This window comes from Microcaecilia unicolor, chromosome 3 (genome assembly GCF_901765095.1).
Source record: "Microcaecilia unicolor chromosome 3, aMicUni1.1, whole genome shotgun sequence".
In the NCBI taxonomy this organism is placed as follows: domain Eukaryota; kingdom Metazoa; phylum Chordata; class Amphibia; order Gymnophiona; family Siphonopidae; genus Microcaecilia; species Microcaecilia unicolor.
In genome coordinates this window covers 325,986,672-326,002,409 of record NC_044033.1, presented here as the reverse complement: position 1 = coordinate 326,002,409, position 15,738 = coordinate 325,986,672, and the positions used below count along the sequence as shown (strand labels likewise).

Genomic DNA, 15,738 nt, shown 5'->3' with positions numbered 1-15,738 from the left:
AGAGGAGGATCGCTGGACATTGGTGGATGGAGAGGAGAGGAGGGTTGCTGGACATGGGTGCATGGAGGGGAGAGGAGGGTTGCTGGACATGGGTGCATGGAGGGCAGGGGGGAGAGGAGGGTCGCTGGACATTGGTGGATGGAGGGGAGAGGAGGGTTGCTGGACATGGGTGGAGGAGAGGGAAGGGAGAGAGAAGAAATGCTGGATATGGGTGGAGGGGAGGGAAGAGTGAGGAATGAGATGAGAAGAGGGAAAAGGAAGAGAGGAGAATAACTGCAAATGGATGGAGAAAATAGGCAGAAGCTGAGGACCAGAAATGAAGAAGAAAGGAGGAAAGAAATAAATAAATGGAAAGGAAGCCCTGGAAACGGAGTTAAGAGGACAGATAGCAGCAGAATCGGATACTGGACCAGCATGAGCAGAAAAACAGTCACCAGACAACAAAGGTAGAAAAAAACTCATTTTATTTTCATTATAGTGTTTGGAATATGTTCACCTTGAGAATCAGGTGCTCAACATTAAAAGTTTATACTTATTTACTTATTTATGGCATTTTATCGCACATTAAACATGAATTAGATTGGCCAGGTGCTTTTCTTGGCCAGTTAGTTTTGAATATTGGCCAGTTTGTCTCCATACACAGAGTCAAGGACATGGCTCTCTTTTCATTTAGAATTCATTGAGTCTACACAGTGTTAAAAAGATTTGACTGGATAAAAGCTCGTATGACCATGCATAATTTATTCTTCCAATTTCTTACTCAGGAACTTTCATGTATTACCATAATTTATTCTTCCTTAACATATATATGCACATGATATATATCTATACCATGATCTGTTCATGTATGTCATGTTACATGTATGTTACCATGTATGTATGCAACTTAACACATTACCATTTGTAATTCTGTTACCCGGAAATGGCAACCGCCATTACGGCAAATGTAAGCCACATTGAGCCTGCAAATTGTTGGGAAAATGTGGGATACAGATGCTACAAATAAATAAATAAATAAATAAATACATAAAGGGGCCTTTTTACTAAAATGCGGTAAAGTTTTGTACGTATAGAGGAAGGAGAGAGAGCATCTAGAGCACTGATAAGCAGTATGTGCCCAGGGAGCTCAATCAGGGACAGCCTGTCATTAAAGAGATACCAGAGGAAGATCTATCTGGGAGATCAGTATCTGGTGACCTTCTTGTGGCACAGCTATGGGCACATGCCTGAAGAGGTGGGTGATCAAAGGAGGCCCTGGATATTACATGTCTTCAATATGGGAAGAGGAAAGTTAAGTCTGGATCAGGTCCTTTGACTCTCTCGAGGACTGCAGATGTGGCGAAAGTTCCTATGGACAAACATCTTGCTCAGAACACAACTTGAGCTCTCAAAAACTTTTAGTTTAATCTTCTCCTTTGCTTGAGGAATCTTTGAGCCCCATTTGGAGGTCCCAGAACTAGTAGTTTTCAGGATTTGGGTGAATCTGGGGCATACAGAGGAAGTCTTCCTGGGAATGAATGCCTCAGAACCCTTATTATTTGAGGATCAGGTTGCTGTTCCTTGTGCCAGGTCTATTTCTCTGATCTTGGGCTTAAGTATAGATCAAGCTGTTCCAGACAGGACCGCTGAGACACAGAGTTGGGCCTGGGCCAGGGCCGTTGCAGCCGCTGCCCTCCCACTTGGGATGCATCTGTTGCCACCCCTCACTCAGGCCGCCACAGCTCTCCACCCCCTACCTTCCTACATCAGTGCATCTGCTCCTTCCTGGACTCCAAGGGGGCCCTGCACTGGAGTCTGTCTCTCTCCTGCTCCTGTTTGCCGGCACCAGGTTATCGCTTTAACACAATCACCTGGGTCCCGACAGGAGCAGGAGAGAGAGACAGATCCTAGTGCCCAGCCCCCCTTGGAGGCTGGGCCCAGGGAATTTTGCCACTCCTCCTTTCCCCTCTCGGTGGCCCTGGTTCCAGATCGTCAAACCCTGCTGATGTCTCTCTTGAACATTTGATGGATTGTTTCCAGGACTGACTCTGTACTTCAGGGAATGTGCAGCAAACAATTTCTCCCTCTCTCAAAACAAATAGTGGTTGCTAAATTTCAAGATCATGAGGAAACAGGTGAAAGCTTGGTTCGTCTCTCAAGCCTTTAATGAAAGAAGCAATTAACTTGCTGGTCACACACACACAAGGAGTAACACTGACTGCACATACTGTAGCAGGACTTTCTTACCCACTCCTACCCTAGCTGAGATTATATTCATGTACCTTTTCTGACTTCACATACAACTTTCTTTAAATCAGTCCCCTTATTTTCTAACTCCTATTGCTCTAATCTAATCTGTCTATATGTTCCACCTTTGCTTCCATGATGTCTATTCAAATATTTTATTGCACATTGTATTGACAATTTAAGTAGCATAAAATGGGGCTCATTTTCAAAGCTACACATGTAACTTTGTAAGTCATGGTGCTTTGAAAATACACCTCCACGCCATACTATGTACTGTTACTTGAATATTTTTACTGCTGTAGTTGTCTATTGCCTATGTTCAACTTATTTTTTCCTGTAACTTAGGCGAATTGTTTCAAAAAGGAGGTATATAAATCCTAATAAATAAAATAAAATGGTCCAACTAGCAGAGACATAACCAGCCCTCCAATTTTTTTTTGGGGGGGGGCCTAACGGTGAACTGAGGAGGCAACGTATTACCTCCCCCTCCTGGTACATTAAAAATAATACCTTTGCTGGTGGGGATGCCTAAGCTCATCCAGCCAATGAAATTCCCTGCCAAGCCACTCCCCTCTTTGTGTTGCTGCAGTAACCCAGAAGTTGGTGCCTCCAGCCGCACATGCTCACTTTACACAGCTGGTGCAGGAGCCGACGAGAGAAGGAAAAATTCTAGACTTGGTCCTTAGTGGAGCACATGATCTGGTGAGGGACGTTATGGTTCTGGGGCCGCTTGATAACAGTGATCATAATATGATCAGTTTTGATATCAACCTTGAAGTAACTATACACAGGAAGTCAAATACGTTAGCGTTTAATTTTTAAAAAAGGAGACTATGCTAAAATGAGAAGAACGGTAAAAAAAAAATCTTAGGGGGGCAACTGAGAGGGTAAAAACTGTACAACAGGCATGGACGCTGTTCCAAAATACCTCCTGGAGGTCCAGGCCAAACATTCCGCAAATTAGAAAAGAAAGATGGAAGTCCAAAAGACAGCCGGCGTGGTTGAAAAGTGAGGTGAAGGAAGCTATTAGGGCTAAAAGAAACACCTTCACAAAATGGAAGAAGGAACCGTCTGAAAATAACAAGAAGCAGCATAAGGAGTGTCAAAGCAAATGCAAGGTGCAGGTAAAGAAGGCCAAGAGGGATTACGAAAAAAAGATAGTATTAGAGGCAAAAAAACATAGCAAAATTTTTTTTCTCGGTATATTAAAAGTAGGAAGCCGGCAAAAGAATCGGTTGGGCTGCTGGATGACCGAGGGGTAAAAGGGGCGATAAAGGAAGATAAAGACGTAGCGGAGAGATTGAATGAATTCTTTGCTTCGGTCTTCACCGAGGAAGATTTCGGTGGGATACCGGTGTCGGAAATGGTATTTCAAGCGGACGAGTCGGAGAAATTTACTGACTTCACGGTAAACCTGGAGGACGTAATGGGGCAGTTCAGCAAACTGAAGAGTAGCAAATCTCCAGGACCGGATGGTATTCATCCTAGAGTATTGATAGAACTGAAAAATGAGCTTGCGGAGCTACTGTTAGTGATATGCAATTTATCCTTAAAATCAAGCGTGGTACCGGAAGATTGGAGGGTGGCCAATGTAAGGCCGATTTTTAAAAAAAGGTTCCAGGGGAGATCTAGGAAATTATAGCCCGGTGAGTCTGACGTTGGTGCCGGGGAAAATGGTAGAGGCTATTATCAACAACAAAATTACAGAGCACATCCAAGGACATGGATTACTGAGACCAAGTCAGCACGGCTTTTGTTTGGGGAAATCTTGCCTGACCAATTTACTTCAATTCTTTGAAGGAGTAAACAAACATGTGGACAAAGGGGAGCCGGTTGATATTGTCTATCTGGATTTTCAAAAGGCGTTTGACAAGGTACCTCATGAAAGGCTACAGAGGAAATTGGAGGGTCATGGGATAGGAGGAAATGTCCTATTGTGGATTAAAAACTGGTTGAAGGATAGGAAACAGAGAGTGGGGTTAAATGGGCAGTATTCACAATGGAGAAGGGTAGTTAGTGGGGTCCCTCAGGGGTCTGTGCTAGGACCGCTGCTTTAAAATATATTTATAAATGATTTAGAGATGGGAGTAACTAGCGAGATAATTAAATTTGCTGATGACACAAAGTTATCCAAAGTTGTTAACTCGCTACAGGATTGTGAAAAATTACAGAAGGACCTTACGAGACTGGGAGACTGGGCAGCTAAATGGCAGATGACTTTTAATGTGAGCAAGTGCAAGGTGATGCATGTGGGGAAAAAAGAACCCAAATTATAGCTGCGTTATACAAGGTTCCACATTAGGAGTTACAGACCAAGAAAGGGATCTGGGTGTCTTCGTCGATAATACACTGAAACCTTCTGCTCAGTGTGCTGCTGCAGCTAGGAAAGCTAATAGAATGTTGGGTATTATTAGGAAAGGTATGGAAAACAGGTGTGAGGATGTTATAATGCCGTTGTATTGCTCCATTGTGCGACCGCACCTTGAGTAGTGTGTTCAATTCTGGTCGCCGCATCTCAAGAAAGATATAGTAGAATTGGAAGAGGTGCAGCGAAGGGCGACTAAAATGATAACGGGGATGGGACGACTTCCCTATGAACACTAAGGAGGCTAGGGCTTTTCAGTTTGGAGAAGAGACGGCTGAGGGGAGACATGATAGAGGCAGATAAAATAATGAGTGGAGTGGAACAGGTGGATGTGAAGCGTCTGTTCACGCTTTCCAAAATACTAGGACTAGGGGGCATGCGATGAAACTTCAGTGTAGTAAATTTAAAACAAATCGGATAAAAGTTTTCTTCACCCAACACATAATTAAACTCTGGAATTCGTTGCCGGAGAACGTGGTGAAGGTGGTTAGCTTGGCAGAGTTTAAAAAGGGGTTAGACGGTTTCCTAAAGGACAAGTCCATAAACCACTACTAAATGGACTTGGGAAAAATCCACAATTCCAGGAATAACATGTATAGAATGTTTGTACGTTTGGGAAGCTTGCCAGGTGCCCTTGGCCTGGATTGGCCGCTGTCGTGGACAGGATGTTGGGCTCGATGGATCCTTGGTCTTTTCCCAGTGTGGCAATACTTATGTACTTATGAACTGAGCATGAGGTGTCCCAGCATTGATGGCTGAAGACACCCTAACATAAGAACATAAACGTTGCCATACTGGAAAAGACCGAAGGTCCATCAAGCCCAGTATCCTGTTTCCAACAGTGGCCAATCCAGATCACAAGTACCTGGCAAGATCCCAAACACTAAAACAGATTTTATGCTGCTTATCCTAGCGATAAGAAGTGGATTTTCCCAAGTCCATCTTGATAATGACTTATGGACTTTCTTTTAGGAAATTATGCAAACCTTTTTTAAACCGCAAACTTCTGGGTTACTTTATCAGCGTGAGGAGGAGGGGAGTGGCTCAGCAGGGAATTTCTTTGGCTGACAGGGTTTTGGCATTCTCGCCAGCTGTTTAACGGGTGCAGTGCAGGTTTGGAGGATGCCTGAGACCAAAGTGTGTGTGTATGTGTTTGGGGGGGGGGCCCCCCCCCCCCGTGGCTACGCCACTGTTATCTAGTCCGCCCAATAAAGCGATTACAACTGCTACTTTGTGTACTCCCTATGCCTTCTTTTTGTGTTGTAACTGCCACTATGGGAAGGTTATCACCAATGCCTTCATCTAGGATTCTAACTGCTGCTCTTAGTAAAGTCCCCCCTTCACCCCTCCTTTCTTCTTAGAAGTGCTGAAGTCATTTCACTGCTGTTTTGAGCTGAAGGGATCAAGGCTTGATTTCTATCCACTTTCCATTTAAGGGATACTCTGTATTTATCTCATGCCTTTTTTGAATTCCATCACTGTTTTTTGTCTTCATCACCCTCTCCAGAAGGGCATTCCAAGCATCTAACACCCTTTCCCAGGAAAAAAATATTTCCTGAGTTTACCTCCTTGGAGCTTCATATCATACCCCCATTCCTATAGCTTACTCTCCTTTGGAAAGAGTTTATTGTTAGTGCATTAATATATTTTTTAGTATGTATATTTCTGTATTTAATCTCCTCTATCCCTTTTCTCGTATACATATTTAGATCCTCAAGTTTCATCTCACATGTCTTTTTTGGTGCAGACTCTGCACTACTTTGGTTGCATTTCTTTGGATTGTATCTAGCCTTTTTATATCCTTACTAAGATACGGATTCCAAAACTATACAGGGCCATTGTCACCTTCCTTTTTCTGATAGTTATCCATCTCTTTATGCAGCCTAGCATTTCTCTGGCTTTGGCCATTGCCTTATCACTACCTTGAGATCATCAGACACCGACACTATCCCCCTGCTATTTAGCGCTATTTAATCGGCCAGAATGGCTGCTGACCAGTTAAATAGTGCTTAACTGACTATCCGCCAATATTCAGCAGGGTATATCTTCCACTGAATAACCCCAGTCAGCCGCTAACAGATGGCTGGTTATATCGCTTGATATAACTGGCTATCTGCTGATTTTTAAAGCCAGTTTAGCAGCCATATTTGCCCATGTGAAAACGTTGGATATCTTTGGCCAATTTAAAGACAACTGGCTAAATCTGAATATTGACTTAGCCGGTTATCTTTAAACCGGCCAAAAATAAACCGAATATTCAATGTCGGTCACTGGAAACGGCCCGGCATTGAATATTCAGGCTTAGCACCAACTGCAGAAGATAGCTGGTCTAACTCCCATGGTTTGAATATTGGCCCCTATGGCCCTGTGATCTCTGTCCTGGTCTGTGCATGTCAACTTCACCATTCCAATCACATACAACTTTTTTCTGTACCCCAAATGCATCACTCTTCACTTCTTGGTATTAAAGTCCAACTGCCAAGCATTTGACCAGTCTTCTAGGGGTGAATTTTCAAAATCAGTTTTACTACTACTACTTATCAGTTCTGTAGCGCTACTAGACGTACGCAGCGCTGTACACTTGAACATGAAAAGACAGTCCCTGTTCGACAGAGCTTATAATCTAATTAGGACAGACAAACAGGACAAATAAGGGATAAGGTAATTACTAAGGTGGGAATGAAAAAAACATGGGTGCTGAACAAGCGAGTAAGGGTTAGGAGTTAAAAGCAGCATCAAAAAGGTGGGCGTTTAGCCTATATTTGAAGACAGCCAGAGATGAAGTTTGATGTGCTGGTTTAGGCAGTCTATTCCAGGCATATGGTGCAGCAAGATAAAAAGAACGGAGTTTGGAGTTAGCAGTGGAGAAGAAGGGTGTAGATAAGTGAGATTTACCCAGTGAACGGAGTTCCCGGGGAGGAGTGTAGAGTGTAGGAAGAGATAAGAGTGGAGAGATACTGAGGAGCTGCAGAGTGAATGCACTTGTAAGTCAATAAGAGGAGTTTGAACTGTATGTGGAAATGGATAGGGAACCAATGAAGTGACTTGAGGAGAGGGCTAATATGAGCATAGCAACACTGGTGGAATATAAATTGTGAAGAAGCAGCAGGTGTGACCATATAAATGCTTTAATTTGAAGTTTACCAGCTGCATTACATGTAACCTGCATATAGTTCACTATACAGCTACTGTTACATGTTTAAAATTAGGTTGGGATTAAGGGCAGAGCTTAAAGATTATACAACAAAAAGGTGCTTAAGGGTAAGAGATGGGTCTGGGATCTGAGGTTTAGGAGTTTGGTAGGAGATTCCCTTCAGATTGGGCTGCTGAGATGGGGGTGGGATTTGATCATCAACTGCCTAGTCCACTGAGGTAGAAGAGAAACATTTTTTTCTAAAGCTCTACCCACCTTTTTTAAGAAGCTCAGCTGGGAGATCTTCTTTTTCCTGTATGCTAAGGTTAGGAGTATTTTCAGCCAGGACCTAGCTGACTAGATTGTGGCTGAAAATTCACCATACCTTAATTAACTAACTATCTTGTCTGTGCAGATCTTTTTTGAAAATTGCTCTCCATATATGCAATGTAAAGCATGTAACAGTGGATAAAAATGGAAAAGGCATGTTCAAACCTTGGCAGTTTCCAGGGCTCCCGAAACATATTTTTCTCAGGTATGTAGACTTTGAAGAGGGCTTCTGTCCAGTCTCCAACTACCCTAATATGCACACTGAAAAACTCTTCTTCAGGGGCTGAGGTGAGTGTGAAAGGGTGCCACTCCAATCGTGACACCAAAGGACATTGCAGGAATATATATTGGCCAGGCTGCATTTTAAAGCCTCGTTTTTTCATTTGAAGTTCAAGGACTCCAGAAGAATGAGTCACCACCTACATGATAACAACAAATGTTGTTATTTTTATTAACTATTTAACACTTGATACAGCTTTTTTACTCACTACATATACATACTAAAACATTTGCAGAAAAACCTCGTTTAAATTTATTTTTTTTCTAATTCAGAGCCTTTACTTATATCCCAACAACTAGAATTTGCCAGCGTATCATCCAGAAATATCAAGAAAATAATACGCAAAAACTAAGGCAAATATTGCGATGGTATCTATATGACTAGGATGTTTTCCCTTACAATTTTCACAGATCGCCTTCTTACAATTCTGCATGGCAAACAGTTTTTCTTCAGAAGTTCCATTAATGCACCTAATGTTGTGCAAGAAATTGGAGCTACAAACAAGAACCTTTGCTTGTTTCTTTAAATCAGTGGCTCACAACCAGTGTGTCACCAAGAGGTGGGAGGTATGTCACCAAATATTTGACAAACCACAAAGAGTGCACTGTGTGCCAAAACGACCACGTCCTGTATACTCACAACTGAGAAGTGCTCAATAACCAAAGTGCACTCTTTTTGTGGTTTTTTGTTGGTGACAGACATTGCTCTAAGTGGATGAAATAGTCTAAATTTTTTGAGAACCAAATATTTGAGACCAGACTTGTGTTTTCCTTACCAACCACGTGCACAGTAGATTGGGGAAAGTTGATATCTTTGAAGTTAGGTGCTTGAAATCTCCATAATTAGTCCTTCTGCCACCAGCCCCAAATGGAATTGTTTCAGGCCTCCGCTCCACCACTCCCTCTCCTCCTCATGGTCACCACCATTGCTTCTGTGTTTCCCTTGTATTATTGTTAGCAGCAATGGAATGATATGGGGGGGGGGGGGGGAGTTAAAATTTTGATCACATGTGAATTGTAGTGTTCAGTGTGTCCCACAGGTGAACAATGTTTGTCAGTTGTGTCACAAAAGAAGAAAGGTTGAGAACCATTGGTTGAATTGCATAAGGAGATATTGAGAAATGTAGTTCCTACTACTCATGATAAGTAGTGAAAATACCCTTTGCAATATGCAGGGAAAGCACGCAGAGGCATGGGTTTGGGAATGCTTTCCAACATATATTTATAGAGCAGAATGGTGGGGTTCTTATACTAGACACCCTCTACCCTTTATCTTTATTGGCAATTCACCTGAGAAAGGAATTTAAATATCAGTTTTCCAAATAGTTTTCTACTGAGTGAAGGAATTGTTATTGCTTAACATATAAGCCTAATGGCTAGAAAATTAGAACTTGAACAGAATGGATGCCACTTCTTCAGACTGTCTCCAGCTTGAATTATGGTTTTGTTCTGGCAGTTAGGGCTCTTGCCAACATTTGAAGAGCACCACTTCAGAGCAAGCCTTCTCTTACCTGTATCTCACAGCGTGCTATCCCAGGGGCGTAGCCAGACAACAGATTTTGAGTGGGCCTAGGCAAGAATTGGTGGGCATGAAATGTTCTCTTCCCTCCCCCCTCCACCAAAAATATATCTCAGCTGGCAGGAAAATGCTTCTTTCCACCTTGGCAGTCTGCAGCAGGCATGCGCTGAAAACTGCCGGTATCATGGAGTGTAGCATTTTCATTACCATCAGGGGGAAGTCTTCAGCTAGCGGAGCTTGAAATCCCCACCAGCTACAGCTAAACGTGCGCTATTGTTGGGTGGGCCTACGCTCTAAGTGGGTGGGCCTCAGCCCACCCAGGCCCACCTGTGGCTATGCCATTGTGCTATCCACCTACAAAAGGTTAGAAATGGGAGGCAATATGCAACTCATGCAAGTCCCCTAATATTACCTTCTGCTGAATATGGAAAGGGGTGTTCCTATAGCTTTTCTTTCCTTCCCAGAACTGCTCCCCTCACAGAACTTAACTGTCCACAATGAGGTATAGCTTAGTTTAGAGAGCATTTGTAAAGTTAAGCCTCTGCGTGCTTTTCCTTCATTTAAAAATATAATTCTATAAGGGGGTATTTTACTAAACTGCGGTAGCATTTTTAGCTTGCAGTGGAAATCAGCGGGCGGTAAATGCTGAGACGCCTATTATATTCGTGTGCGCATCTTGATGTTTACCGCCAGCTGATTTCTACTGCAAGCTAAAAATGCTACCATGGCTTAGTAAAGACCCCCCCACCCCAAGTGCTTTCCAGGGGTCATTTCTCAAAAAACAATGTGTATGTGTATGTTTCAGTGTATTATCTACAATGACACCTAGATCTTTTTCTTGAGTGCTGACTCCGAAGGTGGACCCTAGCATCAAGTAACTATGATTTGGATTATTCTTCCTAATGTGCATCAGTTTGCATTTGTCCACATTAAATCTCATCCTCCATTTGGATGCCCAGTCTTCCAGTTTCCTAAAGTCTTCTTGCAATTTTTCACAATCCACGTGAGATTGGCCTGTGAGGTTGTGGAGGCCCCATGTGAAGGGTGGGATGTAGTCTCAAAGCCCCATAAAAGCTCTCCCCAAAAATAAAGAGAGAGAGGATGGAGAGAAGCCTGGGGAAGTGTGCTGTGTACAGCCACAGAAGATGGATGGATCAGGCTGAGAATTCTGGGGCATAGACCGCTAAGCAGGATCCCAAAATGAAGAGGTACAAAATACATAAGTATTGCCATACCAGGACAGACCGAAGGTTCATCAAGCCCAGCATCCTGTTTCCAACAGTGGCCAATCCAGGTTACAAGTACCTGGCAAGATCCCAGAACAGTACAATACATTTTATGCTGCTTATCCTAGAAATAAGCAGTGGATTTTCCCCAAGTCATTTTAATAATGGCTTATGGACTTTTCTTCTAGGAAGCTATCCAAACCTTTAAGCTAACTGCTTTACATTCTCTGGTAATGAATTCCAGAGTTTAATTATACATTGAGTTATTTTCTATGATTCGTTTTAAATTTACTACTTTATATCTTCATTGTGTGGCTCCTAGTCCTAGTATTTTTGCAAAGAGTAAACAAGCGATTCACGTATACCCGTTCCATTCCACTCATTATTTTATAGACCTCTATTATATCTCCCCTCATCAATCTCTTCTCCAAGCTGAAGAGCCCTAGCCGCTTTAGCCTTTCCTCATAGGAATGTCTTCCCATTCCCTTTATCATTTTTGTCGCCCTTCTCTGTACCTTTTCTAATTCCACTATATCTTTTTTGAGATGCGGTGACCAGAATTGCACACAATATTTGAGGTGCAGTCGCATCATGGAGCGAAACAAAGGCATAATAACGTCCTCATTTTTGTTTTCCATTCATTTCCTAATAATACCTAACATTTTATTTGCTTTCTTAGCCACCGCCGCACACTGAACAGAGGGTTTCAATGTATCATCAATGAAGGCACCTAGATCCCTTTCTTGGTCAGTGAGTCCTAATGTGGAACCTTGCATAACATAGCTATAGTTTGGGTTCCTTTTTCCCCACATGCATCACTTTGCACTTGCTCACATTAAACGTCATCTGTCATTTGGATGCCCAGTCTCTCAGTCTCGTAAGGTCTTTAGGTATGCTAAACATTCTAGCGCGCCCTTAGTGCAGCTTAGTAAACAGGGCCCTTAATGTGTTACCGTGTGGGAAAGTTGTTACTCTGTTTTGGACTAAAATTTGAGGTGAAGACTTTGATGTTCTTTTGGAACTAACAACCAAAGGTGGAGGACAGGACCAGAAGGTCATGTTGAGTTATGTCCTGTTCATGGTATGGTGGTTGTTCCACTGAGTTTCTGTTACTCATTAAAAAGGGCTCAGTGTCAATGTTTTGCTACTTTATAAAGAAGTTATATGAGAAGAGAATTACCCCCACAGAACTGGTTATGTTTTTAAGACCCATTTACTCAGTTACAGTACTGGTGAGCAAACAGCTGCTTAAAGTGGTAGGCTACCTAATTCAGAAAACATTAAATTGTCTCTAGAGAATAAAAAAAAAAAAATCTTAGTTCCTTCAGATCTTGCATATTGATACAGCTAAAATTATTCACACTTGTTGAACTAATAAATAAAACAGAGTAGTGCTGATAAACCATTAGAATACAGACAGATCATTACAAAAGCTACAACCTTAAAATTGCTACTAAAAATAGTAGGCTCTGTTCAATGTTTTTCTCTCCAACAGAAGGTGATACATACCTTGGTAATGATAACTTCCTGCTGAGATCGACAGAACCTAATTATTCTCTCACACATATACAACACCATAGGACCTAAAATCCATTTCCAAGTCTGTTAAAAGAAAAATAGTAAACAAAAAACACATCTTGAACTACAAATATTTGATTCCAGTGAAAGCAGTCTAATTATAAACAGAAGCCAGCACACATTTTAAAAATAGGCTACTTTACAATCATGAAAATGTAATATACAGTGTTTTACAGGCAGAAATTAGTTGTTTGAAAATTGCCCACCCTCACTGTGAGTAAAATTATGTGCATTGCTCTACAATACATGCAGTTTTATTAGTATTATTTAGAGGGGTTCCCAAGGGCATGTTTAGGTTGAGGAAGGGAAATAAAATGCATAGATTACATTTTTCAAATCAGTTCAAGTTATTTCCAAAGGAAAGTGTATCCACAGTAAGAGCAGGTACAGATTTCTGTGGCACTTAATCCTGGGTTAGTAATCAAAGAAAAAATGTGTGTATTTCTGCTTTGATTATTGCTGCAGATTTTGCATTGATGCAGGAAATTGATTGTTGCCTGTTGCACCAGATAATGACCTATGCATTAATTCATGCCCATCTTAAACATGTGTTATTTATTTATTTATTATTTATTTATTGCATTTGTATCCCACATTTTCCCACCTATTTGCAGGCTCAATGTGGCTTACAGAGTTTGGTTATGACATAATCATTCCATGATATCAGATACAATTAGTAATGCACAATGATTAGGTAAGGGAAGAGAGAGAGAGAAGGTGTTAGGCAGGATAGAAAGTGGACTGTGATAACTGGGTGGATTGGTGAGGTAGTTTTGTAGGCTATCCTGCTTATAATCGAACGAGAAAAACGCCCAAGTTCCGACCTAAATCGGGAGATGGACGTTTATCTCACAAAACCGAATAAAGCGGTATAATCGAAAGCCGATTTTTGGACGTTTTCAACTGCACTCCGTCGTGGATGCAGACAAAGTTGATGGGGGCGTGTCAGAGGTGTGGCGAAGGCGGAATTGGGGCGTGGTTATCTGCCGAACAAAGATGGGCGCATTTCACTGATAATGGGAAAAAAGTATGCGTTTTTAGCTAGAATTTAGGACACTTTTCCTGGACCCTGTTTTTTCACGAATAAGGCCCCAAAAAGTGCCCTAAATGACCAGATGACCACTGGAGGGAATCGGGGATGACCTCCCCTGACTCCCCCAGTGGTCACTAACCCCCTCCCACCACAAAAAAATGATGTTTCACAAATTTTTATTTTCATCCTCAAATGTCATACCCAGCTCCCTGGCAGCAGTATGCAGGTCACTGGAGGAGTTGTTAGGGGGTGCAGTGGACTTCAGGCAGGTGGACCCAGGCCCATCCCCCCTACCTGTTACAATTGTGCTGCTTAATGCTTATTAGTCGTCCAACCCCCCCAAACCCACTGTACCCACATGTAGGTGCCCCCCTTCACCCCTTAGGGCTATAGTAATGGTGTAGACTTGTGGGCAGTGGGTTTTGAGGGGGATTTGGGGGGCTCAACACACAAGGGAAGGGTGCTATGCACCTGGGAGCTCTTTTACCTGTTTTGTTGGTTTTGTAAAAGTGCCCCCTAGGGTGCCCGGTTGATGTCCTGGCATGTGAGGGGGACCAGTACACTACGAATCCTGGCCCCTCCCACGAATAAATGTCTTGGATTTATTCGTTTTGAGCTGGGCGCTTTCATTTTCCATTATCGCTGAAAAACAAAAACGCCCAGCTCACACATTGTTGAATAAAACATGGGCGTCTATTTTTTTCGAAAATATGGTTCGGTCCGCCCCTTCACGGACCCGTTCTCGGAGATAAACGCCCATGGAGATAGGCGTTTTCGTTCAATTATGCCCCTCCATGGGTTCTCTTTGTAGGCCTTGTGGAAGAGATGTGTCTTCACAGATTTGCGGAAGTTGGTTATTTCGTCAATAGCTTTCAAGGCTGTAGGTAGTGCATTCCACAACTGCGTGCTCATGTAAGAGAAGGTGGTGGCGTGTATCAGCTTGTATTTTAGTCCTTTACAGCTGGGGAAGTGCAGATTGAGAAATTTGCAGGATGATCTTATGGCGTTTCTGGGAGGCAAGTCCACAAGGTTTAACATGTAGATTGGGGCGTCTGCGTGAATGATTTTGTGTACAATCGTGCAGATCTTGAACGCAACGCGTTCCTTGAGTGGGAGCCAGTGAAGTTTCTCTCTTAGAGGTTTTGCACTTTCATATTTAGTTTTTCCAAATATGAGTCTGGCGGCGGTATTCTGGGCTGTTTGGAGTTTTTTGATAGTTTGTTCTTTGCAGCCAGCATATAGTGCATTACAGTAGTCCAGATGATTTATTACCATTGACTGTACCATGGTACGGAAGATATATCTCGGGAAGAAAGGTTTTACTCTTTTGAGTTTCCACATGGAGTGGAACATCTTTTTCGTTGTGTTCTTCACGTGAGTATCGAGTGTGAGGTTTCGGTCGATGGTAACTCCAAGAATTTTTAAATTTTGTGCGACTGGGAGAGAACAGTATGGTGTGGTTATTGTGGATGAGTATTAGCTAACACCCATGAACAACCAGCATCAACACACAGAATTTGTATACATGTACGCTCTACTACTTCCTCCCCGGTGTAATGATAATGCACATGTATAGAACCCTAAGAAAAATTAAATTACTTCATGCTGGATGTAGTGTTAATACCTATGCTGCATAAAGCAATCCACATCAGGCTGCAGAGCATACTACTACTAAATATGTATGTAGGAGTGGAAGAGTAGCCTACAGTTTATTTTATTTATTTAATAGGATTTATTTACCGCCTTTTTGAAGAAATTCACTCAAGGAGGTGCACAGTAAGAATAAATCAAACATGAGCAAAAGACAATTACAGCAGTAAAAGTATTCAAATAACAATACAAAGTATGACGTGGAGGGGCATTTTCGAAATAAACGTCTAAGTTGGGATTTGGACGTCTTTGTAAAACGTCCAAATCCGGAGGTGGGGAAAAAGTCATTTTTGAAAAAAGACGGACGTCGATCTTTCGTTTCGAAAATACCAAGGACGTTCTTGGATTTGGACGTCCTTAGATTTGGACGTCTTTGACTTTCGGCGATTTTCGAAACCA

General features: G+C 42.2%; 1 protein-coding gene across 1 annotated transcript in view; it reads right to left on the bottom strand.

Moving 5' to 3' along the window:
• NOX3 (NADPH oxidase 3) overlaps window positions 1–15,738 on the bottom strand; it is a 109,788-nt gene that overhangs the window by 27,877 nt on the left and 66,173 nt on the right. Inside the window, exons 8-9 of the mRNA XM_030195489.1 lie at window positions 12,588–12,680; window positions 8,220–8,473 (exon numbers count right to left, since the gene is read on the bottom strand). Of these exons, the coding sequence (XP_030051349.1) occupies window positions 8,220–8,473; window positions 12,588–12,680 (347 nt within the window). The remainder of the gene's footprint in view (window positions 1–8,219; window positions 8,474–12,587; window positions 12,681–15,738) is intronic.